This window comes from Dipodomys spectabilis, unplaced genomic scaffold (genome assembly GCF_019054845.1).
Source record: "Dipodomys spectabilis isolate Male_0828 unplaced genomic scaffold, ASM1905484v1 ptg000365l, whole genome shotgun sequence".
Taxonomy (NCBI): Eukaryota; Metazoa; Chordata; class Mammalia; order Rodentia; family Heteromyidae; genus Dipodomys; species Dipodomys spectabilis.
The window spans coordinates 719,416-746,139 of record NW_024871042.1 but is presented as its reverse complement, the minus strand read 5'-3'; the positions used below and the strand labels follow the sequence as shown (position 1 = coordinate 746,139).

The following is a 26,724-nucleotide window of genomic DNA, read 5'->3' as shown; positions in this document are numbered from 1 at the left end:
CATGCTTCTGTTTTACAGTTAAAAAAAAAGCATCCATCTCTCTTTCTCTTCTTTTTTTTTTTTTTTTGTCAGTCATAGGGCTTGAACTCTGGGCCTGGGTGCTGTCCCTCAACTCTTCAGCTCAAGGCTAGGGATCTACCACTTGAGCCACAATGCCATTTCCGGCTTTTTATTGTTTATGTGGTGCTGAAGAATCGAACTCAAGGCTTCATGCATGAGGACAAGCACTCTACCACTGAGCTACCTTCCCAGCCCCCATCCATCTTTTCTTAAGAAATTGTCTGTTAGTCTCATCTCCCTTTTTTCAAAAAAACTCAGTATGTCTAGTTAGTTTAAATTTGCTTTTCAGTAGATGCTAGAATGCTAAAACTCCTAGATTTGATGGGCCTGTCCTCTGAGACCTGCAAAATTACAAGCCTAAGAAAGCAATGGGAGTCAGTGCCTCTCTAAGAAAGAGTTCAGCTCCTGCTTTGGTATCACCCATTCTTGGAAAGGAATCTTCAAAGGCCAATAGCTATCAAACAAGCATATAAATAAACCCTATGAAGCAAATGAAGAGACCATAATCATATATTCCTGAAAAAACAATTAGCTGAACTCCTTCAGACACAAACATTCAGAGAATACTTTCCAAAGGGCAAAGGATAAAGCCATGAATGTCTAAGAACAAAGCAAATAAAGAAATTGAAGGAAATAGCCCTCCAAATGAATACAGAAACAAAATTCTTCTCACCACCATTAAAGTATTATGTTCTTACTTAGCAGAAAGTTTACAGGTCCCCAAAGCAACTGTAGAAGCCAGTCTACAAAATTGCAACTGAAAATGAAGAATCTATAATTCTATGAAGTAGGCACAAAAATTTATAATCTCTGTGCCTTACAATGGTCAATGGTTATTCATATATCTGAATTAAGACTACATAATTTTAAACCATATAAAACCATTCCTGGAAAGTTTTAAAGGATTCTTATATCTGAAATCATGCTCAGAGCATCACAAACGTGAGCAAGTAAAATGCTCCATTAAACTCTTTATTTAGAGGAGGCTCCTTAAATATTAATGATCTAATATCTACCAGGTCCTAAAGAAGATAGAAAAAATAGTAGACATATTTGGTACACACTGTCATGTTGTAAAACATATATAAAACCCCAACTTTCTCTTCACGTGCAAAACAAGATTGTGCACTTTGGTATTTTTTTTTACAACCTTTTCAAAGTCTTATTCTGTTTCTTCTAAATAAATCGTTTGTTTGAACCTGCTTTCCATTCATTTGTCAAATAAATATTTGCAGTTGGAGTTACTGGCCTTTCTCATCCACAGTTATAACAGGATTGTAACTAAGTCAGTAATAAAAAATAAATAAATTGATTTTGCTGAACTCTTTTTCAGCACAGATGGTTTAGGAATAAAAAAGAAATCTGTGGGGTTTTTTTTCCTATTGTAATCTTATAAATACGCCTCTAACATGCTTATATATTTTTTTCTAAGTACTCTACCACTGCCTTGTAGTAGTAAACTTTAGAAAATGTTGAGAATCCCAAGAGCTGCCTACAGACCAAATGGCACGCTTGCTTTGGGCAGGCCCAGCGTCTCATTTCGGCTTCTCTCACCCCCTCTAGCGTTTGCAAAGCTTATGTGTCTGATTATCCAGTTTACCTCACTGAACAAGAGCTTGCCTAAGTCCTGCCCATCTATGACATCACCCCGTTCCTCAACCACTACGAGGTGCAGCTTTAAACTTCAGACTTGGAGGTGGGCTGTGTGCAGTAGGCTGGAAGGCTCTCTCCCTCGCTCACTCCTCAGCGCAGGAGTGATCCGAAGCCGAACAAACTCTGGCTGCTGCAGCTGCTGTTGGTTTTGTGTGGACTGGACGCAGCACTTGGGAGACGGAGATGGTTATTTCTCCAATTTACAGTCAATGGAATTACAGCTCTAAGCAGCAGTGTATATAGGATTGCTTTTTCTCGTCTTCTTGGTAAGTGCTTTCCATGTTCGTTTGTTCGAATTTTTTTTTTTCCTTTTAGTCTTCCCAGAAAGTTTCCTTGGTTTTACTCTCCAGAAAGAAATGACTTGGTGCTATAAGGAATCCGAACAGGGGCGTTTGCTCTGTCACCAGTGCGAACAATTTAAGTGCTGCGTGCAAGCCAGCAAGGAAAAAATTTTGACTAGTCAAATGCAATAAGTTTCTTGGAATATTCTTTCCTGCAAAAAAAATATGTAAATAGCTACATCTTAACTAAAGTAATTGCTATTTGAAAGAAGCTTTACCGACAGTTAGTTGGGAAGTTAAAATGCTTAATATTAGATAGAGAATACAAGGATTTTTCACAGATAGGAAAGTGAAAAAGGTCTTGCTAACTTGGTGTATGCTATATGTGTGGTAGGATCACCAATTGCTGTTTTTACAACTGTGAAAGAAAATCAATAATCCCTCAGTCCATGAGTACAGTACATGAAAAGCATACATCTTTGCTCACAGCTGGCTGAGCTAGTAGTCCCAGAGACTTATGTGCCTCTCTCTCTTTCTCTCTGTAAAAGATTAACAGCTACACCTAGATTTTAAAGCTTGCACTGCTATCCAGCCAGAGCGCCTTCATGCAATTCAGGCTTGTGAATCTCAACTAGCCAATTCAACTATGAGGAGGGGGAGACTCTTCCAAACCATATTCTCCCTCCAGTTGAACGCCAAAATCCATTGCTTGGGCAAGTATGGTATGTGACTAGCATAGTAACTGACTAAGACTACTCAGAAAAACCAACAAAGCTCACTCTGGGAGCTATGCTGGATATATGCAGTGAGTTCAGGGTAGAAGGGAAGGGGAAGAAAAAAGAGTAAACCCTCATCAAGTGGGAGATGCAGAGTATGTATCCTCTTGCAACTCAAAATGGCAAAATGGTAGATTAGAACAAATGCATTCATAATAAAGCTTCCAAAAAGTAGTTATATGTATCTGCTCAAACATATTTTTTTCAATTAGGTTTGAAACAAAATGGTTGCATAAAGGTAAAGAGGCCCATGTTTTTTCCTCAACATCCAAGGTAGAGAGGGAGTATTAGTTTGTATTTGTTTATTTAGACTTAGAAAAAGAAATCTTCATATTTTTCCATTATGGAGCCAAGTCCTACAATGGTTTTAATAATCAGTTATTTTAAATATTCTTGTTACATCTATCTGCTTCAAAGTGCACATATATGTTATTAGCATGAAACATCAGGAATAAAACCAGCAGAAAAGTGCTTCAGTTCTAGCAATTCCTTTCATTTACCCCTAGCTGCATGAGAATATCCTGACTCGTACAAACATAAAGAATAAATTTGTCTGCTTTAAGATAGATCACTTATGCCAGACTCAGATTGAGAGATGACTGATATTTATCTCTTCATACATGAGTAAAGAAAAACCTGAATCCTTTAAAAGTATCACAATATTATTGCGATTTCTCCAAAAATTAATATCAGATTATAATTTTAAGATTAGTTACACAACTTAGCACACATATATATGCACATATGTCTACTTACTAGCCTGAAATTAAAAAGTTATGAAAATGTGATTGCATTCACTTAACTAAGAATATTATAGATTGATTAAAAAAATAGAAACAAAATACATCAGTCCAAGGATAAGCAAAGATATTTGTGAATGAATAAACAATGAATTCATTAATACTGTATTCCAGGAGTACTTAGTCAATCAGTTATTAATTGGGCTTTTCATTTCTCTGTACATCTCTCTGTACATCTCTCCCTTCTAAAATCAATTACATTTAGATTCAAAATGCCCAATTAAAACACTTTCTAAACATAATGTTTTTGAAATATGTAATCGGGCAGCAAAGTTTTCAGCCAAAATATGAAAAACAGTAAGGAAATTTGTCATAACTAAATGTGGCAGCAAAATAGAAGGTAGATTTCTTTTGCTTTCAAGTGTTAATTAAAAAGCCTCCAATTCTATCAAAACTTTTTCAGAGCTAAATGAAGCAGTGTGAAATAAATTTGGTTGAAATCTTGTGGCTGTCAGACTTTGTTAGCAAGCTATTAATTATCTTTACCCTAGTTTCTTCTCAAGACTATATTACCCAATCAAATAGAAACTCCAATTATGCTCAACATCTACTGCCTAGGGACACAGGACCCTAATAAACAATCCATCCAGATGAAAAATTGCAATTATCAGCTTTAAACATGCAAGTGTAAGGCAAAGAGATTTGTGTGTGTGTGTGTGTGTGAGAGATGACTTTCTTGACCATACAACATCCTAAGGCTTTCTCCTCTCCATGGATTATTTTTAACAATTCTAAGCTTTCCAAATATCAGAAGCAAAGAATTTTCATTGCTTTAATGTTGTATGAATGTTTCTTCTTTCTTGCTGGTTAGTTTTGATATGCCAGTGTCTGTGTCAATATTAAATTAACTCTGATCATTTAAAAATTATTTGTTTTAGAGTTGCCATTTTAGTCAATCTACATTCCCCCTCCCATCCTTTAAGGTGGGTGGGCTATTTAACAAAGAATGTGATTAATGGCAAGACCCACAGCTAACCTAAAAATTCTGAATAAACCCCTTTATTTATTCCCTTACTTGTACCAGTTCATTTAAAGAGCATTATAAATACTTGTTTCGTGGCAATTGAGAAGCACCATAAATGAAATCAATGAGAGAAACAAGATTCAGTAAATTTCTTAAAAGCTGCAATTCCTCCCCCCCCCATCATTCTTCCCTCATTCCCACTTTTGCGCCCACCCCCCACCTTTTGCCCCTGAGGCCTTCACTGTTCTTCTCAACGGGAGGCTTTGTTGTAATTAAACCAGAGAAAAACTGGCCAGCAGCAGCCAACATCTGACTTGCGGCTTCTGAAAGCAGTGTTCTGGTAGCATGTACTACCCCCCAGCGGGCAAAACTCTACAGTAAATCTCGCAGCAATATTCACCCTCAAAACGGCATTTTCTCTCCTGAGCATTAAAAGGGATGCATCTCAGCTTCTAACGATCCACCATTTGCAAAAAGCTACCAAAACTCCACAAACCATTTTCCAACAAAGACATGATGAACATTTTTTGGAAAAAGGCATCATCCTTTCAAACACCAAAATAGGCATACACATTTGTGAAAGCATTTTGCAGTTTCAGTTCACAGAACAATATCACTAAATCTGGTTAAGTATCATAATAAAAGACAGTTTTAAAGCTTTTTTATATTATAAAAGGCAGCATGTTTCAGGACCACATTTTATCAATTAGAACTTTAGTGAAAAGATTTCAAGTAGAAAGGAACAAAATTTAATTTATGCAATAGCTAAAGTTTCGTTGTTTTGAATATGCATAATCTTTCCTATCCCCAGATCAACTGTCAGGAATGTATAAAAAGCTCTCTTCAGGTATTCATCTGTTTAAAGGAGAGGAGTAAGAAATTACTCTCACTTTGATGAGACAATGACAGCTTTTGTTCTTTATTCTTTCTCTTTATTCTTTATATGTGCACAAATTACTGTGGCAACTTTGAAGAGAAAATTCACAGACCACATTTGGTTTAACACCATTTTTAAAGTGTGCACTCCACTGTGGATTGATCAGTTTATGTGTTGTTGACTTTCTTCATCTGGTTTAAATCATTAGTATCCTACTTGAACAGGAAAAACAATGTGATTTAAGATTTTAGGTGGTTTCACTAACCAGCACAGAACATGCAACCCAGTTGTCTCAAATATATAGCATGCAGAAATTTAAATATTCAAAATTAAAATAGAATTACACTTACATGCTGAAAGAGGAATTTCAAGCTCACAGAGGCAAAATATTTATGGTCTAACAAAGATAAACACACTTCTACCTTCACTTGCTCAAAAGTCAGCACCGAGTTAAAGCATGGAGCTTTAATGCTTTAATGCAAGAGAGCTTGCCTCCACCCTCTACCACTTACTTCCACTACCCTCTAAATTAATATCTTATTCCTTCCTACAAGTCTTGGTTCTCTAATTCATTTAATCTTGCTTTCGTATTATAAAAGAAGAACATTCACTCTGATGAAAGATAACATCCCAGTTTACCTTTTAGTTTTAAGGATGCTTGATTTAACTTTACAAGCCAAAATAAATGAAACAGAATTAGATGCATTTATTATAAACTCACTGAGGGAAAGAACAAGTAACATAATAAGGAGAAAGCAAAAAGCCTTTGTTTTGGAACTTTTATCCCCTATTTTTCATAAATGAAACAAAACTTTCGTCGTGCTAGAAAGTCGTCTGGATAAAGCCAATAGGAAAAAGCACACTTGCTTCTCTGCCTCTCAGCAAACCCTTCCGACTTCATGACTCTCAAGAGGAGAGTTAGAGGTCCTTCTGCTTGCCTGGCATTAGACAAAAGAAGTGGAACTTTCCTGAAATCTGATGATCGTGGAAATTTTAACTACCAGACAGGCTGCTTAGAAAGCATTATTGCTGTCACTATCAACTAATCTGATGTACTCCAGTTTTTCAGTTTAACCATATATGTCATTTACTTGAAATACAATTTGTTGTTGCAAAGACAGCATTCACAAGTTATTTGTCTGGCTGATCTATCAGCAATTTTAACTTTTATAATTAAATTACTTTTTTAATATTCTAGATTGTAATTGTATACACTCCAGTTTTGCTAGAAGGATTCACAAACTTGGAAAATTCTGATTAAGCAAGCACTTTCTTTAATTTCAAGATTTTATTAAAAATAATGTAATTAACTTGCACTAGAAGTTCATATGGGACATTGCATTTTTAGATTTAATATTTTCTTAAGTTTCTGGCATTAAGAAATTCACAAGTCAAATCAATACAATGAAACAAAAACTTGCATTTGATTTAATATTTTTCAATGCAAATGATAATGATCAAACAAGTCAACTCAAAATCAATTTAAATAAAAGGTCTTTAAATAAAAGACTTAGGAAGCTAGCACTTAGATTCATATAACTTCATCTTAATGTAAGTTATATTTTCTAAATGTAAGAAATTTCTTTATTTCTCCAATATTCACACCTACAAAATTTTGTACTAGCAAAGAAGGATCATATAAACACATATATTGTCTCAAGTTCCTGATTTTATTTAAATACTTATTTTCTATTCTTATTAGTTTTCCTAAGATACCTCAAAATGATAGCATACATATCTATTTAAATGTTTTCTTAGATATATTACGAAAAACAGACATCATACTTGATGATTACATTATAAATGAAACATATTAAATTAAATTCTACAATTTCTATTTTAAAAAGAAGCAGAATAGAAAGATCCCACTATAATTTTGATTCATCACTAAGGTGATCATGCTCTTCTTCTTTTTGCTACTAATAATAAAAAATAATTTTAAATATTCCATCAAATATGCAGGGCTCCATTTATGTCCTTTTTCCCCATTACCCCATTAACAATATTTTTCTAAAAGGCTGGTTGCTTTTTGTTCAGAGGCAATGGCCTCTTTCAAGCCTGTACAGATGGAAAAGCTCTGAAGTCTCTGTTGTAAAAACCTGGCCACAGGGTCCATGCCAGTAGGGGTCACTTTTGTTTTTATCCTTCACATTCAACTATAATGTCTGTGTGTGGATATGTAGATCCAGCTAGGAAAGGAAGAGGTCTAAATATGAGGAGAGTTGGATCTTTTATTTTTGGAAAGTTCATTATCACCTGAACATGACAAAAACCAATCCCAAAACAAAACGAAAACCTCAAAGTAGTTAGCACTATAGTTTGAAATATAGAGAAGAAATAAAACAGTCAAACATGAATTGTTCTGAGCTGAAGAAAAGACTGCTGGGACACGTAAGTGCTGCTGGCAGGCAGAATCTTCATTGCGGAGTACCCTTCTTTCGTAACAAAGCTGTTTAGTGTTTCTGCCTTTTGTTTTAAAACAAATTTGAGGAGGAAAGAATGACAGGTTTCCAAGAAATTAATGAGATTTGAGGTTTTCTGTTAATCCTACATTATTACCACTATTGTATGACTGGCAAATGGGAGTTTGCATACCTAACAATAGTAGAAGCAATTTCTCAAACATAGAGCAGGTAAAATAAATTGATCTCTCTTCTTTGCACAGCAATTTATTTTTTTCTTCCTTTAGCTTAAAAATATGAAAATCAATGCATATGTTTTTAGAATCTGATTTAGTGAAATATATGTAGCTCACAACTTGCAAAAGCAGCTATTTTACCTCTGGTTATCATTGTGATGAGCATCTCTGACATACTCTGCTGTGCCCTCAAGTAGGGCAATCAACAATCCTGACTTGGCAAATTCATCATCTCAATTCTAGAGTATATTTATCTTGCCTTACTAATGTTCCTGAAAGATTTTTTTTAAGGTTTAATTAGTGGTAATTTTAAGCAGGTTCTCACTTGTTTCATTTCTAATCATTTTAAATTAGCATTTAATGTAATTTAGTTATTCCCTTAAATTAACCTACATTGTTTTATACATTGGATAAATTATAAAGCTTAGAAAACATTTTCAGCAAAAACTTTTTAAAGTAATATTGTAATTAAAACTTTAACAGCCGGGTTTTTCATTTTCATACACAGAGAAAGCAACAGTTTACAAGAAAATGTATTATTGAAATACAATACTAATGGGTAAAACCTCCATATTTAACAATACATCATCTAAACGTTCCTCTCTGAGCATTTTGCAGTATTCACTAGAGACTGCTTTATCTATCTGTTACTTGCTGCTTTTGTTTCAAATTACCTAAGTGATACATTATATGTATTTATATATTTTTTTCAAGTTTCCTTCTGTTAATATAGTGTATGACAGCATTTGTATTTAGGAGCAAACTAGAGGAAATGAAATTTTTAAAAAACAATCAGAAAAACATGGCCTTGTTCAGCATACACTTTCAGTAGCTTGTTTGAAGTCTAGAACAGATGCTATCCATGTTGACTACATTATAAATGGCAGAGAAGCAAATTGCTACTATAGTCCTTATCTTGGGATCAAATATTCAGTTTTCTACATGTACAGAAAACACCTGAATAGGTGACCCTAAATTATTGATGTTTATTATACTACCTGCCTGCCCAACCCCTAAAACCTCGATGAATATTAGACAAGGATAATGGACAAAACACTATCAATCACTTCTCTCTTCAGTCAAGCCTAAAAGATGCTTTTCAAAAATGAAAAGCACATAGATAGGCTTGTTTATGCTTAAGCCTATGAAAAATGCCCCTATTGGTTTTGAAATACTTCCTAGCTAGTCACTATAAGGATATAAAGCAAAATACTGCCCTTTCAATTCCAAATGCACATTTTTCAAGTTAAGTGAGCTAAAAACATACTATAATAGTATTCTACAAAAGAATGAGATATGAATTTCATGTTCAAATATCTAGAGTTTCAAAATCACCAGGTAGTCCTTAGTAGCACCCTAAATAAGAAGGTGAACCCACATTCTGTATTTGGAAAACTTGACATTTGCAGGAAGAATCAAACAGTTACTGAGCAAATTCAAAGATCTAAAAATCTCTTAAAGCATTAGAACAATCTTTTCAACTCTAAATAGTAGGTTTTGTGATTACATAAAAATGACATTAGAAAATATCCAAAGCTGGGTGTAATCCCTGTAATTTTAGCTACTCAGGAGTCTGAGATCTGAGGATCATGGTTTGAAGCTAGCCAGGTAGGAAGCTCCATGAGACTTATCTCCAATAAACTACTCAGGAAAAGCCAGGAGTGGTACTATGGCTCAGGTGGTAGAACACTAGCCTTGAGAAAAAGAAGCTCAGGGACAGCTACCAGGCCCAGATTTCAAGCCCCAGGACTGGAAAAAAAATAAATGTCCAAAAACACCATGGCATTTTTATCAAAAGTCCTTGATGTGTATTTGCTCACCTCTCTGACATATATCTGTTTGCCTCTTCTAAAAGATTTTATTATTTTAATGCCCTAGATTTTAAAGTGGCCTTATAGAGATTAGCCTGAATTGGAAGGCCATGGAAGGAGCTTACTGCCTCATGAATAAAGCTTTGCCTCTGTGTCTAATTCAATGTAATGTTAAGAATCAGTTAACAGGGGAAATTTTCTGCTGGAAGACAATTGCTACTGTTTCTACTTAACCTACAGAGTAAAATATTAAGCATAAAAACAAAAAAGACAACAGTTGCTTTCTATCAGCAATTATGGTGAAAAATGTGTTGCTTAAAAATATAGAATTGGTATTTTAGTGTGTTAAAATTAATTATTAATAGTTCATTGCAACCTTTTACTTTTACAGGAGATGCTCAGTCCTCCTCTATTTTAAAGAAGAGAAATACAAAGGAAATTTAGTGTGCTTCCTTTTCCTTCCATGAAGAACATTCAAATTATTTCCTTTACCTCTTCAAAGAGAATACCTGTACTTCTATAACGTGACTGGACCAGAAATTCTGAGAAATCAGCAAGAAGCAAAAGCTGGAAATCACTCTTTCACAGCAGGTAATCATACTTCAGGATGTAGGATGTAACTACTGTACAAAGTTTATACTTGGATAATCCTGGATGGGAATAAAGGTAGGGGGTAAGTGCCTGAAAAACCTATTACTATACAGGCCTTAGCATCATGAATGGCTTTCTTCATGAGGATCTGAAGTTACTATCTCTGACCACATTGCATGGAAGAGCCAATCAGAATTTCAAAGAGGGCAATTTCCACTAAGGGAATTAAGCTACACAAAAGAAACCTTCACACAGAAACTCTATCAGAAAGGAGGAGAAAAAAAAAATAAAGAAAGAAAGAAACATAGGAAGCCATGCGTCCTGCATAGTAACAGGAAGCTGAATTGTTTCTGGCCCCTACTTTCATGTGCTTGCCCACCAAGCTGAACCACAGCTGGAATGTTCATTGACAACAGCGAGCCTGATCTAGAGGTGTGTGCAGCATAGGAGTACTTGAATAAACAGTGAAGAATATTTCCAAGGACTAAACAAGAGTTTGTAAGTCCCAGCCCCTCACCAGGAAAATAATATACGTGCATTGGACTCTCACCCCACGCAAAATTTACTCACATCATTCTATAAGGTAGGAAAAATACAAAGTATTTTACTTTCATGCCTAAAATTATAAAGGCTAATTAGTATCTAAAAATACAGGAGGGATTATATTACACAATAGATCTGTATAAATCCATATTTGTCCACTACATGAGGAAAGTTAAATCAGATTTTAGGCTAGGATTTAGAGGAAGGTAACTGAACAGTGAAAAAACATCTTATGAGATAGAAAATAATGAAAAATGTAATGTTAGTAAATCATGCAGTCTGAAACATAACAAATTCAGAACAGAATAAATAACTTAATATGAAATGGAATTGTCCATTCCATCAGCTGGATTTACTAGCTAGATCGTTGTACAGATTCCTTCTTCTTATAAGAAATATATTTTAACAACATTTAATACTAATGATGCAAGAAAAAAAGGATAGTATTAATAATCAAAGAAAATGGTCAGCTTTATTGAGATTGAAGATGTCAAGATGTGTTACTACTTCTCATCAGAAAAAAACCCCCACAATTTTTTCCTTCACATTTCTATAACTGTGTAGTATTGAATTAAGAAAAAAAAGTAGATAGGAAATTTTGATTTTTAAGAACAATAAAAGCATATTTAAATATAACAAATTAAATTCTGACACACCAATTATTATGACTATCAAGACAATTTGCAAACCTCATAAGCTTGGTTAGTCATTAGCTGTAATACGGAGGGCAAATATACTTGAAATGTTGTAGATTACTTAATAAAACTGTAATTACAATGAACATTTCAAAGTCTAAATACATTTAGAACACAATATTTTTTAATTTATATACCAGAAACACCTACGGTTAAAAAAAAACCACCACATTTGTGTTATTATGCTTATTTTCAGCCAGCAATAAACCCTAGTATGTCCCTGTTTCCACTCCCCCCCAGATTCGGATATTGAAAGGGACTATATTATAAAGATTGCTCAGTGTGCTAAGCTTGATTGTTTCCTGTCATTCTTATTCTTATTTTAGGTGAAAAGAAGCTACCTTGTGTGAGGACCTCAACACTGCTGACCATGACCAGCCCAGCCTGGAGCCTCTTCCTCATCGGGACTAGAATTGGGCTATTTTTACAAGTTGTACCTCTCTCCGTTATGGCTAAATCCTGCCCATCCGTGTGTCGCTGTGATGCGGGTTTCATTTACTGTAATGATCGCTTTCTGACATCCATTCCAGCAGGAATACCTGAGGATGCTACAACTCTCTACCTTCAGAACAACCAAATAAATAATGCTGGGATTCCTTCAGATTTAAAAAACTTGCTGAAAGTAGAAAGAATATACCTGTACCACAACAGTCTCGATGAATTTCCTACCAATCTTCCAAAGTATGTAAAAGAGTTGCACTTGCAAGAAAATAACATAAGAACTATCACTTATGATTCGCTTTCCAAAATTCCTTATCTGGAAGAATTACACTTAGATGATAACTCTGTCTCTGCCGTTAGCATCGAAGAGGGAGCATTTCGCGACAGCAACTATCTCCGACTTCTTTTCCTGTCCCGGAACCACCTGAGCACAATCCCCTGGGGGCTGCCCAGGACTATCGAGGAGCTGCGCTTGGATGATAATCGCATATCTACTATTTCATCGCCGTCTCTTCAAGGTCTGACTAGCCTGAAACGCCTGGTTTTGGATGGAAATTTGTTGAACAATCATGGGTTAGGGGACAAAGTTTTCTTCAACCTAGTGAACTTAACTGAGCTGTCCTTGGTACGGAATTCCTTGACGGCTGCACCAGTAAACCTTCCAGGCACAAACCTAAGGAAGCTTTACCTTCAAGATAACCATATCAACCGGGTGCCCCCGAATGCCTTTTCTTATTTAAGGCAGCTGTACCGACTCGATATGTCCAATAATAACCTAAGTAATTTACCTCAGGGCATCTTTGACGATCTGGACAACATAACCCAACTGATTCTTCGCAACAATCCCTGGTACTGCGGGTGTAAGATGAAGTGGGTGCGGGACTGGCTACAGTCCCTGCCTGTGAAAGTTAACGTGCGTGGGCTCATGTGCCAAGCCCCAGAGAAAGTTCGGGGAATGGCTATCAAGGACCTCAATGCAGAACTGTTTGATTGTAAAGATAGTGGGCTTGTAAGCACCATTCAGATAACCACTGCGGCACCCAACACCGTGTATCCTGCTCAAGGACAGTGGTCAGCTCCTGTGACCAAACAACCAGAGATTAAGAACCCCAAGGCCGCTAAGGATCAGCGAACTACGGGGAGTCCCTCGAGAAAAACAATTACAATTACTGTGAAGTCCGTCACCTCTGACACAATTCATATCTCCTGGAAACTGGCTCTACCTATGACTGCTTTAAGACTCAGCTGGCTTAAGCTGGGCCATAGCCCAGCCTTTGGATCTATAACAGAAACCATCGTGACTGGGGAACGCAGTGAATACTTGGTCACAGCCCTGGAGCCTGATTCGCCCTACAGAGTATGCATGGTTCCCATGGAAACCAGTAACCTTTACCTATTTGATGAAACTCCTGTTTGTATTGAGACCGAAACTGCGCCTCTTCGAATGTACAACCCTACAACCACCCTCAACCGAGAGCAAGAGAAAGAACCTTACAAAAATCCAAATTTACCTTTGGCTGCCATCATCGGCGGGGCTGTGGCCCTGGTGACCATTGCCCTTCTGGCTTTAGTGTGTTGGTATGTTCATAGGAATGGGTCTCTCTTTTCAAGGAACTGTGCATACAGCAAAGGGAGGAGAAGAAAGGATGACTATGCAGAGGCTGGCACTAAGAAGGACAATTCTATCCTGGAAATCAGGGAAACGTCTTTTCAGATGTTACCAATAAGCAATGAACCCATCTCCAAGGAGGAGTATGTAATACATACCATATATCCTCCTAATGGAATGAGTCTGTACAAAAACAATCACAGTGAAAGCAGTAGTAACCGAAGCTACAGAGACAGTGGCATTCCAGACTCAGACCACTCACACTCATGATGCTGAAAGACCCTCAGCAGACTATGTTTCAGGTTTTTTAAACCTAAGGGAGGTGATGGTAGGAATCCTGTTCTACTGCAAAACACTGGAAAAAGAGACTGGAAAAAAAAAAAGCAATGTACTGTACATTTGCCATATAATTTATATTTAAGAACTTTTTATTAAAAGTTTCAAATTTCAGGTTACTGCTGCGATTGATGTAGTGGAGATGCCTGAACACAATTCTATATTTTAGTATTTTTTAGTAATTTGTACTGTATTTTCCTTGCAAATATTGAAGTTATAAACCATTTACTTTGTGTTCTACTGAGTAAGATGACTTGTTGACTGTGAAAGTGAATTTTCTTGCTGTGTTGAACAATCAGGACTGCGTTCACATGAGATCCTTGTAGTATAAGCACAGGCCATTTTTCACTTTGGTATTAATAAAATGTAAAAAAACAAACTGGCTGAATGAGAAAAAGATAAATTTCAAAACTAGCTATGAAATAATGTTCTAATTATTAAATTTGTATTATCCCAGTGGTATTCAATAAATCAAAATATGTGAAGTAATGGGCAATATCTAACTTGCTGCATATTTCCATTTTTTGCTCTAGGCAAATTAAATATCCTTAAGAAAGTTAAGCAAATCTTCTGAACTGAACGCATCAGCTGGCATAAAGGACTGTGAAGTCTTGTTAAAATCATTATCAATAAAGCTTTAAGAATAAATGACTTCACAAAAACAACAATATAAATATGCTTCTGAGTTAGGGGAGGAATATGTACTTAGGAAAAAAAACATGAAAACTTAGACTTGTACATGTAATAAACAAAAGTACTAGAAATGCATTTTGGTTTCATCTATACCATCTTGATTTTTACAAAGTGAATTGTAAACACAAAACTGTTAGTATTTATGATGTTTTTATTATAAGATATCACAGAGCAAGCTTATGCATTATTAAAAAGGTAGCATAACCATAAGCAATTCCACTCGACAATCCAGAAAAAGTAGTGCTCTGAAGTGAGAACTCAAAAGAAAAATAAATACTAGAAATCAAATTTAGATCAGTTTTATGTGAGACATTTTTAACACTGTACATAAAATGTCCAAGTTACTTTCACAATGATCAAGAATACTGCCCATTACTGTCACAGTTTTCCAAATATTACATAATGAACTTGTAACATTTCCTTATCGCTTCCTACTGAATTGTAAGCTACAATTGTTTAAAAACCATATCACTTTTTGTTGTCATTTTTTTTCCAACAAAAAACCAAAGTGCATTGTACGCCCTTTGGCCAGTCTTGTATGTGCCTTGATCCAACGCTACATGTATTCAGCTTTCAAAACTCGACAAATTTTTCATACTTCCTTAAATATGAAAAATTATGGTCTTATTGCTGAATAAAACTTAAGAAAAAAGTACAGAATAATCGTGCTTGCTTTCGGGATTATGTTACTATCATGAAAGTAGCAAATTGCCCAGCACATTAAGTCCTAAACACTCCATGTATTTTTCTAGGTATAAAAATAAAAGTTGGCTACAAATAAAAAAATAGCAATATTTTGAGACTGTGTATCATTTTACTTCAAAGAGTCCATGTTGTACGTATAAATGTATTTACTTTGCTTATCTATAAATGGAAAACTTTAGAAATGGACCTTATCCTTTCTTATGCCTTGCTGCCATTGTTCTGGCTAATAGCTCTTAAGGTGCTCTTTGAAATGCAGGTTTATATCTGAAATACGCTTTCAGGTACAGTGGGCTGTCATCAAAGGATTTGAAAATTTTTAACTACTACTTAGATGGTGGATACTTACAGAGTAAACCACTCTTCCTAGCTCAACTTATCTAAAAGTAAAATTTATTATTAATATCATCCATTTCACAGGGTTTTGTAAGTATTAAAGAAGAAGATACCTATGAAAACTGTAAAAAGTTCTGCAAATCCTGAAAATCTGCCCTCAGTTCCCAGAGGTTTGCTGATTATTGCTGTTCATACTACTGTGCTGGCACAGAGGTTTCCAGCTGACTATGAAATGTTCATCATTCATCTGTCATCTTCAAAATGTTACCAACAATTTCTTGTTCTACTTCCTGTTTTAGAGGACAGATGTTTCTAGGAACAACTTAACCAAGGCAATGTTCTCTGAAGTTTGACTTTGCTTCTAGAGGATTTGAAAGGTTCTGCTACAGTCTGTTAGAAGTTAGAGAAAGGAGTGTATAGTTTCATAAAGGTCCTATAAACCTATGGCTTATAAAAATCCAAAACTGAAGCACTTATATTGACTGTTTTCCAGTTAGTATGATTTTCATGAACAGAGAAAAATTTATGTATAGTTTTATACATCCCTTTGTGTTATTTCATGATGAGTAAATTAGAAATGATTTTTAACTCTGAAATGTACAGAGTATTAAGGATTTGGTATTATATAACACACACACACATATTCAGAAAGCAAAAAAAAAAAGAAAGAGAATGTAATAGCATAAGTCCCCAGATCAAAGGACAATAAATAAACAATACATATATTTCAACATGTCTCAAACAAAATATTTCCTTTTTTTAACTGATAAAAGTATCCCTAAATCAGGTATTAAAAAATTATAAGAAGAAAAAATACAATTCCAAATATATACAATATATAAAAAAGAACACAACTTGGATACCTAGAAAAAAATATAGGAGAAAAAAGTTGCTCCCAAGCTACATGTATGACAAAAATTTTACATTATTCTTAGATAGAGTCATTTGTAAACTGCATGAAATTACTGCACTTAGATCCTTGTTCCTTAATAGAAACAACACTATTCTCTATGCTCTATCATTCAGAAAGACAGACTTATTGAAAGTATTCCTCTGAGACTCTTATCTCCAATAAACTATTCAGAAACACCTGGAAGGGGCGCTGTGGCTCAAGCGGTAGAGCACTAGCCTTGAGCACAAAGAGGCTCAGGGACAGCACCTAGACCCAGAGTTCAAGCCCCAGGACCAAAAAGAAAAAAGAAAAAAAGTATTCCTCAGTGGCAAAGGAACTAGTTTTTGTTGTTGTTTTGTTTTGTTTTGATTTGTTCAAAAATGCTTTACTACCTACAATTCCTGGCTAAAGCACATTCTGTGACTTTTTGCAATATTACAGTTTTGGGTGATGAATACAGAGAGATCTACAATCTGTAAAGCATCTGAAAGATGGGTTTAAGGTGCCAATTCACTATCAAGTTATTTTAACATTAGTTCATCTGCTGCTGAAAACAACAGTGGCATTTAAGATGGCAATTCCTTTCTCCTAGATAGCATGATTAGCAAATCCCAGTTTAGCAGCCTAGGAATTACTGTACATTTTGTTAGGGAATACTTTTGGTTAAATTAGTTAAAAAAAAAAAAAAACAACAATTCATGATTGTCAATCATTTGAACTTCAAAGTTCAATGAATTGTAGTAACTGGTTTCTGTATGATAAATAACATAAGGTATGCCATGAAGAAATGTGTTGTCTAGGGACTGAAAGGAAAAATATTGAATTTAATGGAAGCTTACTACTTCTGCACTACAGAGGAAGACACAATTACATCTAGAGCTGGATGGATCAAAAAGGACCTTACTGAGGCAAAAATGGGCTAAGAGGAAATGCAACAAGCAATGAAGAGAAAATAGTGAATAACAACACAAACACAGGGGTAAAAGCAATGTTTCTCATACCAGGCTTTTTGTCAGACTCACTTAGGAAGATATTTTTACTAAGGTAACCAGGACTCAATATAAACATATTGGGCATTTATGTTTTATTTTAATTTTAAAGGTGACTCAGGTATACTTGAGGACCATGGATTTAAAGGTATTTGGAAAAAAGGTCAGCTCTCCAACGGAATTATAGACTGTGAAAGAGGAAATACTAAAAATTTTTTCTACTTGTTTTTGTGTTTGATTTGGTTTTGGTTTTGATTTTACATTAGTTTTCTATTTTACATTAATATCTTGAATTCCAAGCTGAAACTTCTGCTTTGGCAATGGTTCTTGAACAAGCATGTAAAAAGTCAATGTACTTTAGAAACATTGGGTAAAAATAGAGGATACTGTGGATTAATAAGGAAAATATGAAGAAATAGATAACTTAATATTCTTGGACAGTGATGTGTTACCAGTGAAATGGGGTTTAAAAAACAGAAAAAAGAAAAGTCTAATTAAAAAGATACCAAAAAAGGGAAATCTTTGAAAATAGAATAGGTAAGTAGTTTGGTGAAGCAATTAATGAAAGTAGAAAAAATGTAGAAGTCCTTTTCAGAGTAGTCTCTCTGAACTACATACATTGAATTCGAATAAGTGACTATCACAGAATAGGTTTACTTACATCTGCTAATTTTTTTTTGCAGGGGGTGTGGTGGAGGCTGGATAGACTCTAGGCCTGAGCACTATCCCTGCCTGAGCTCTTCAGCTCAAGGCTAGCACTCTACCACTTAAGCCACAGAGCCATTTCTGGTTTTTCTGGTAGTTATTTAGAGATAAGATTCTCACAGACTTTCCTGCCCCACCTGGCTTTGAACCACGAGCCTCAAATCTCAGCCTGAGTAGCTAGGCATGAGCTACCGTTGCTCAGCTTCTGCTAATTACTTAATAATGCCCTCTTCAATCCTCAGTACCCACTCAGTTTAGATGACAAAATTGCCTGGGATTCAAAGTATTATTATATTAGCCTTCTGGAAATGTGTATGAGGTTAAAATCTCATTTTAGGTTAGGAAACAGAAGCTCGGAATTAAGGAAGGAAATCTAAATTAGTATGTTATTAAATTGAGGGAGAGTGAGACAACAGAATAAACATTCTTTGTTTTAAGATTCTTTCCCCTCTTCTACCCAAAGGGTACAAGGAACCTAAAACAAACAAGAAAGCAAGAAACAAACAAAAATGGCTGCAGAGGAAGGAAAATAGTCTCAGAAAGAAAATATCATAGAGTCAAAATCCAAATAATTTTTAGAGGCGGATGTCATAAAAGTGTTTAGGATATCACTACAGTAGAAGATACTACCAAATATAGAGAATGAGTATAATAGCTGTGTTTGTCGAATAATAAAGTAAATAATTTTAGGATACTGACAAGTTAATGAGAGATAAAGAAAACAAACAATATTAGAATATCTCCTTTTTACAGAGCTAGGAAGGTATAGAGGTCTTAGTAGGTAATGGCAGGTATAAGATAGACAAAAAGTAAATGAATAAGAGAAAGCTTTATTAATCTCAGGAATAAAATGAGATATAAAGACGGGAATCTCCAATAATAGGAGGCAGATTTAATAGATGAAAAGAAAACTGAGAAGCTCAAGGGGTGACATCAAAGACATGGATGCTCTAAAATGACTGAAGCAAAGGCTATGCCTTAGAAGTTGCAGCTGTTGGAAGAGTCACTAGCAAGGAGGTCAAAGTCAATGAGAGATGAAAGGGTAGATATGAAATTCAGGTTTAGAAGGCAGGTCCCAAGGAAAATAAGAAAATATCCCAAATATAAAAAGAATGGAGACAATGACAAATTATTTAAAAAGATTAAAAACACAGATTTCAAACAAAACATTGTTGGAGCTAGGTGTCGGTGGCTCATGCCTATATTCCTAGCTACACAGAAAGCTGAGAGCTGAAGATTGTGGTTCGAAGCCAGCGCAGGCAGGAAACTCCATGAGACTCTTATCTCCAACAAACTACCCAGAAAAGGCCAGAAGTAGTGATTTGGGTCAAGTGGTAGATTCTTGAGCCTTGAACAAACAAAACTCGGGGATAGCACCCAGGCTCTGTGTTCAAGTCCCAGGACTCGCAGAAAGGAAGGAAGGAAGATTTTTTTAATCAATAACAAATATAGATCTTTCAGGAATCTGGGGGGAAAAAAGCTCTGACATTTCCTACCTACCATTCCATGTTCCTCCCCAGTTTGATTAAAAAGTAACAGTAATTCATAAGGGAAATGACAGTAAAAGTATTGTCCTTAAATACGGGTGTCAATTATTCCAAGTTGTGGAAAAATGCAAAGTAAAATTTCTATCACATGGAAAACTGGAATAACAACAGCAAAAAGGCTTGCAGTAGATTCAGTAAGGAGAAAGATTAGAAAAGAGCTCACACTCTTAGATGGAAAATAACATGAAAAAGGAAAGCAGCAGTAGGGAAAAGCACTGCATCTAGGACTTTACTTGATGATCACAGTTCGGGTTTTGTTTTTGTTTATTTTAAAGTAGACTGATGAAAAGTCAGCTGAAACTCCTGGTCTATCTAGCATAGACGTTCTATGATCAAAAAACTAGGATAACCAAATTTATCTCTCTCCCTTCTTTGAACATTGAAACAAAAGTAAGTCCAACTATATCCCCAAATACACAGTGGAGGAAGTACTTCCTACCCAGGAAATTTTCATTGGGATTTCCCACAAATATCATAGGATTCCAGACAGAGAGGGAAGCAAATCACATTATGTACCCCTCCCATTCCCTACTTTTATACTACATGGGCCGAATGAGATTAGAAATAAACTTCAGGGTTTCCTTCAAAGTTTTCTTTTTTCTTTAAGAGGCTTCAAAAGGAACCATGCAGCCACAGGGGTGTGGAAGTTGGGGATAATGGGATTTTACAGACTGATTGTGTGCACACATAAAAGCAGTGCTTGGTTTTCAATGCCAGCTGGCTAGAGTGGGGGACAACAGTCTAGACAATTACTACCCAAAGTAATTACCCTGTTGAATGTACACTGGGTCTCTGATAACTGTGACATTACAAAGCTGAGGCTAGTTCAAATCAATGTCCCATTAAGAAGCACAGAATCACTGTTGGAATTCCACTCCTCTGTTCCCTTGAAATGAGGACTGCTGTTAATGTTTCTACCTGGTAAAGCATGAGAAAAACAACCATCTAATAAATTCTTACTAAAATATGTTTTATAAATATTAGCAATGTACTTAATATATGAGGAATGTTGCTGCTGACATTACCATTTATTGAGGAATTTGCTAATCACAGTACTAAATATTTTATATATTTAATGTCATTTAATTCATGCAATAAAAATTCACAGATACAAATTTTTATCTTTGATTTTTAGATGAGTAAACTAGGGCTTTGAGAAGCTGCAGAGATGTTTTCTTCATTCAACATCAACAATAGTTTATTGAGTAACTCCTGAAAAACTATTTGGATTGGGTATTCAGAAGTAAACCAAAAACAACATGGAAAGTGTAGTTAGAGAAGAGCAGGAATTCAGATATTAAGCAAAAACTAAATACATACAAAGTGAAAATTATGACAGGTGCCAAGAAAGAGAAAAACATGGTGCTATGAGTGAATGTAATAAGAGAATCTTTATAGGTTGAATGGTTACACATAAAACCCTAAAACTTGGAGGGTAAAGTCTGTCATGCAAGGAATGAGGTAGTGTTCCAAGCACAGGAAATAGGGTGTGTTAAAAGTTGCAAGCAATGAATCAGTTTAGACTTTTTAAGGATTAAAAGAATATCATATTGACTCATGCTCAGTAAGCAAAATGTAAGAGAGATCAGCAAAGTAAGCCTGGGTAAAACTGGTATTCATCCTAGAATAAGAGAAAGCTAATGGAGGGTTTTTAATGTGATAGGGAGTAGGAGGAAGAAAAGGAAGAGGAAGAGAATGGATAAGGATCAGTTGTCTGATTTCAACTATGATAAAGTCATTACTATATGAAGAAGAACTAGTACTATGGGATAAGATGGTGGTGATGAGTAGTGAGAGGGAAAAAGACACTCAATACATTCCAAAGCTATGATGGAATCTTTCTTAAATTTGCATAGTCAATAAGTAATGGAACAAAGGTTTTGTCTGTGTCTGAACCTTGAGCTCCTAACCATCTTCTTCAACAAACAGAAATGCTTTAGTAACTTTAAAAGGCAATTCAAGTTCAGAAAAAAAAGTCTTTTTATTGAGATAACAAGTAGAAGATAACATTTTCAGGATTAAATTTCAAAACATTTAATGAGGTATGGCATACTTCTCTCATGGTTTATAGGTCTTTGTGTATGGTGTTGAGTGATGACTGGATCTCATTATCATCTAATATATTTGATATTTTCGCAATACTTTTGTTATCTATCACCCCCACTAAATATAAACTCTACGAACTGGTGGGAATCTTTTCTATTTTTTAGTACTAAACCTCATCACATATAGAACCATACCTGGTATACACACACACACACACACACACACACACACACACATTTGTTGGACCAGTGAATAAAAACTTTCAACAGTAATATGACTACGTACCATCGGAGACAACCTTTGTGAAAGCTCCTATAAACTGTACATCCTCCTAAACTACCATCTTCATAATAACTAGTATAGACACTATCTACTAAGCCTCTTATAGCCACATATCTGGTTTATTCCCAGTTCACAAAAGAAATTGAAGTTTAATGCATAAATTAACTCCCCAGTAAAACATAGTATATATGATAAAATTAGAATTCTAGCCACTAAATTATCAAATTTGAATGTCTTTACTCCAGACTTCCTCTCTTTTTTATGTCATTATCCTCCTTGTGACATGCTGGCTCCAAGTAAATAAACAAACTGAACACTCTATTAAATCATCCGTACAGTTATAATTGGGGTGATAATTAAGAGCATTGTCTTTGAATTAGACAGATTTGGGTTTGCATCCAGGATCCACTACTTACTTTCATATGTCCTTGTACAATTTAACCCATCTTTCTAACCCTTATTTCCATCTTTCTATAGCATCTAGATTATTAGGAATACATTATATACATCGAGTAGAGTACTTCACTCAGATAAATATCTTAACAAATGTCTAATAAATTTTACTTTTATATTAGTGATAAAGAAATGCTCTCCTGGACCTAATATTTGAAATTATATATATATATATATATATATATATATATTTTGGGTCCGGTCGTGGGGCCTGAACTCTGGGCCTGGGCACTGTCCCTCAGCTCTTCAGCTCAAGGCTAGTGCTCTACCACTTGAGGCACAGCGCCACTTCCGGCTTTTTTTTTCTGCTTATGTGGTGCTGAGGAATCGAACCCAGGGCCTCATGCATGCACTCTACCACTGAGCCAACTTCCCAACCCTTGAAATTATATTTGAACACAGGGTGACAATAAGTGAGACCTAGAGAAATCAGGCTTTGTGTGCATTTCTATTTCCATTCCATATCCTATTCTGATTTTACAGAGGCAAATGCTAAAAAGGACCCGTTTCTCCCTTCCTCCCAAGACAGGACTTTGTTCTTTATAAGGCTCTACTACCTTCTGGTGAAAGCATTAATATGGGAATGTCATTTACTCTAAAGGGGAAGAAACAACAATTTAATTTTAAAGATTTGTTTGTCCTCAAGAAGTTTTATCTTCGTTGCTGTTGTTTTTAATGTACTTATAATGTACTATGTGATTTTTTTTTTGTTTCTTTTGTATGTTCTTCCTCCATGGTATAACCCCTGTTGTCACTGTATTTGATGTTGGTGCCCTGCATCTTGTATATACATTTTTCTAATTTGGGGAGGGGAAGAGAAATAACAAAATGCTGAAATAAGGATACAGGATGACCCATTGTAACAATGAGATGTTTAAGACATTATGTCAAAACGAACTTTACAACTTTAGGCGGGGAGGGAGGAGATGGGGAGGTGGGGAGGAAAGGGATGGTAGGGGAAAAACAAAGAGGCAGGGTAACAATGCTCCATAGGAAAGGTATTCATTACCTTTCTCATGTAACTGTAACCCCTCTGTACAGTATCTTTACAACAAAAAATATATATTTAAGAAGATTCATTGTCCTCTAGAGGTTAGAAAGGTAAAAAGAAGTTGGTATTTTTTTAATTGCAGAATTTGAATAATTTTGTCCAAAAAAAAAGAAGCATCTTTCTAGCCTCAAAGTTACTAAACTGTATCAGTTAGTGTCTAAGTAGGAGGAATGATGTTTCAATGAATTAACTAGTGCTGCTGAGAATTTTTTTATTGGAAAGGAAAGAGTGTTAACAGACAGGTATGTATCTCAGAGAACTATGCTCATCTGTTTAAGTACCTCAGCAAGCTTAAAAATCTAAGCAATACCAGTCTAGCCGTGAAACCAAATGAATATACCGTTGCCCTGGAGGTTGTGATAGGGAATATAATCTCTGGTTTTGTACACATGTTTAAATTTATTTAATAAGTTATCAATCAGTATTGATCTTTTCTAGCTATAGGAACTTAGTTACCTTGTTCTTTTAAAAACATTCCTCAGTGAATGTTAAGTAACATGTTTAAAGGACTGGGTGAAGATTAGGTCTCAGTATTTATTTATTTATTTTATTGTGAAAATACTGTACAGAGGGGTTACAATTACATGGGCAAGATAATGAGTACATTTCCTATCAAGCATTGTAGCCTCCTCCTTTGTTTCCCCTTCCCATCCCTGCCCATCCTCCCCCAACCCCCACTGTCCCCCCACCAAAGTTGTAAAGTTTGTTTTTGACATAAGGACTTGTACATCTCAGTGTTGCAATGGGTCCACCTGTATCCCTAGTTAAACGATTTGTTTTTCCCCTTCCCCTCCACAAATTATACCGACATGAAATACAGTGAAAGCAGGGGTTATACTATGAGGGAGGGACATACAAAGCAACAAAGAAATAATCTTATAAATGTGTTAGAAACAATCGCATGAAAGAAAAAAAAAAACATTTGAGTACGTATCTTAGGGTTCATTTCCCTAACATCACCTTATCTGACCTTTTCTGTTTGACTCAAGGTCTCAGTATTTATTATAGGGCAATTGTGTTGCCTAGGAGAAAGCACTAGGTCATAATACATGGCACTTTTTTACTGCCCCACACAAATTTCACATGCCCATCTCCAATTCTTCACCTTTCTTTAAAAGTTCCAGACTGTGAGGCAGCAACAAGAGCCATTAACATCAATTAACACTTCACCTCCATTGGGGGATAAATAGGAAGGTGACTAAGAAACTTCAAATTAATTGCTAATAAAAATGTGAAAGTCAACTGATTAAATCATGTGAAACTTAATGGACAAAACTTGTTTATTTAATGCTCAAAATAAAAGAAAGTATCACTACTTACCAAATGTTCACTGAGCACTTAAGAACTCATCAACTATACTATCTTTTAATATTAAGAAGTGTAGGTAAGGAATTTCTTTTAAAATTAATCCTTTTCCAGTTTTTTTTTCCTTTTTCTTTTTCTTCCTTCCCCTTTCCTTTTCCCTTTCCCCTTTTTACTTTCCCCTATCCTTTCCTTCCTTGTTTTCTACAAGGGAATGAATCCAAGGCTTGTGGTCTCTAGGCCAGCTTTCTACTACTTGAACCACACCTCCAGCCATTTGTCTGTACTTTGTTCTTGAGATAAGATCTAACTTTCCTGGCTCTACCTCTCAAATATGTCTTTCAAAAATCTTTCTGAGACCAAAAATTCTGTAATATATTTTAGAATCACTTCTAAAAATTTATGTAGATGGCAAAGTATCTTAGTGTAGATTTTAAGTGAATTATTATTTATTATTTACAACATTATTTACAACAGTCATGATAGTTTTTGAAAGTTACCTTCTGGAAAACCCCCCACAATAGCTACTAATATTATGTGAAATACTGACTGGAAATCAGCACATTCAAACATGTCATTCTTGCATATAGAGTAGTGATTAAGAGAAAAAAACTCTGGAGCTGAGCCAACAGTCTCAGGCTCCACTGATTTCACCACTTACTAGTAGAGTAAATCCAGAGAAATTCCTTAATTTCTCCAAATATGCCTCACTTAATCTTACTATATAAGAGTGATAAATGAATTAAAAGTAGATTAACTGCTTAGCATTCATAGCCTGATACATTAGTAATCACATAGCATTTTTGATGGTTGGAAACAATATATTGCAGCTATTAATTCTGTACATAATGAAAATCAGACTTCTTAGAAGTTTTCTCACTTATTGCTTATTTGTTCCTGAGAAAATTATTTCAGTGCTCTATAATCACATTTGCAAATACATGAAAAATATTAAATAGTGTCTCACATGTGGTAAATGTGTAAAACATGATCATTTTAGTATTACGTCAAATAAAATCTCCTACAGGGTGAAATTTAAAGGCAACCTCAGAGTAATAGTCTCTCTTCCTGGCTTTGAGTTGACAAGCATTAGAAATAAATTAATGCTATCAACTCAATCCACATCCATAAATCTTCCTGTACATCAAAATGCAATTATGTATGGATGAAGCTCCTACTGCAGGCTCATCTGTTTCATTTCCCAGGCTTGCCTCATGATACAAATTACCAACAGACTGTGACTGAGCAGGTCTGGGGTGGGGCCTTGGAATCTACATGGTAATCAGCTTCCCAAGTGAGTTTTATGTGTAGGCAGGTTGGAATCTATGAGCTAGGTGAAGCTTTTGCCCAACCACCAAACCCAAGAAGAATACCTAGGAGTCACACCCACTAAGATAATCTTTCTGTTTTAGAAGTAATAAGTCACAGAAAAAAAGGAATGTCAAAACATTTGTTGTTCAATAACTGTTTTACTGAATATTTATCAGTAACAAATATTGATTGATTAATTATAAAACAAACCTACTTTTATTTGGTGGCACTGAGCTTAGAAGTCAAGGCACTGTACTTGTTAGGCAAACATTCTACCTCTTGAGCCACATTTGTAACTTTTGTTTTGTTTTGTTTTGTTTGGCTTTCAGTGTATTCTCTA

General features: G+C 35.3%; 2 protein-coding genes across 3 annotated transcripts in view; one reads left to right on the top strand and one right to left on the bottom strand.

Moving 5' to 3' along the window:
• The window catches only part of Macrod2 (mono-ADP ribosylhydrolase 2), a 1,713,649-nt gene that overhangs the window by 1,467,350 nt on the left and 219,575 nt on the right, over positions 1–26,724 (bottom strand). The gene's annotated exons all lie outside the window — the stretch shown is intronic.
• On the top strand, positions 1,770–15,281 carry Flrt3 (fibronectin leucine rich transmembrane protein 3). 2 transcript variants are annotated; one of them, XM_042666472.1, is made up of 3 exons: positions 1,770–1,979; positions 10,252–10,451; positions 12,016–15,281. In XM_042666472.1, the coding sequence occupies exon 3, from the start codon at positions 12,060–12,062 to the stop codon at positions 14,007–14,009; it is 1,950 nt and encodes a 649-aa protein (XP_042522406.1). In that variant the 5' UTR covers positions 1,770–1,979; positions 10,252–10,451; positions 12,016–12,059; the 3' UTR covers positions 14,010–15,281. The 2 variants fall into 2 exon arrangements, with proteins under 2 accessions (XP_042522406.1, XP_042522407.1); XM_042666473.1 differs by having other exon boundaries at positions 10,252–11,034.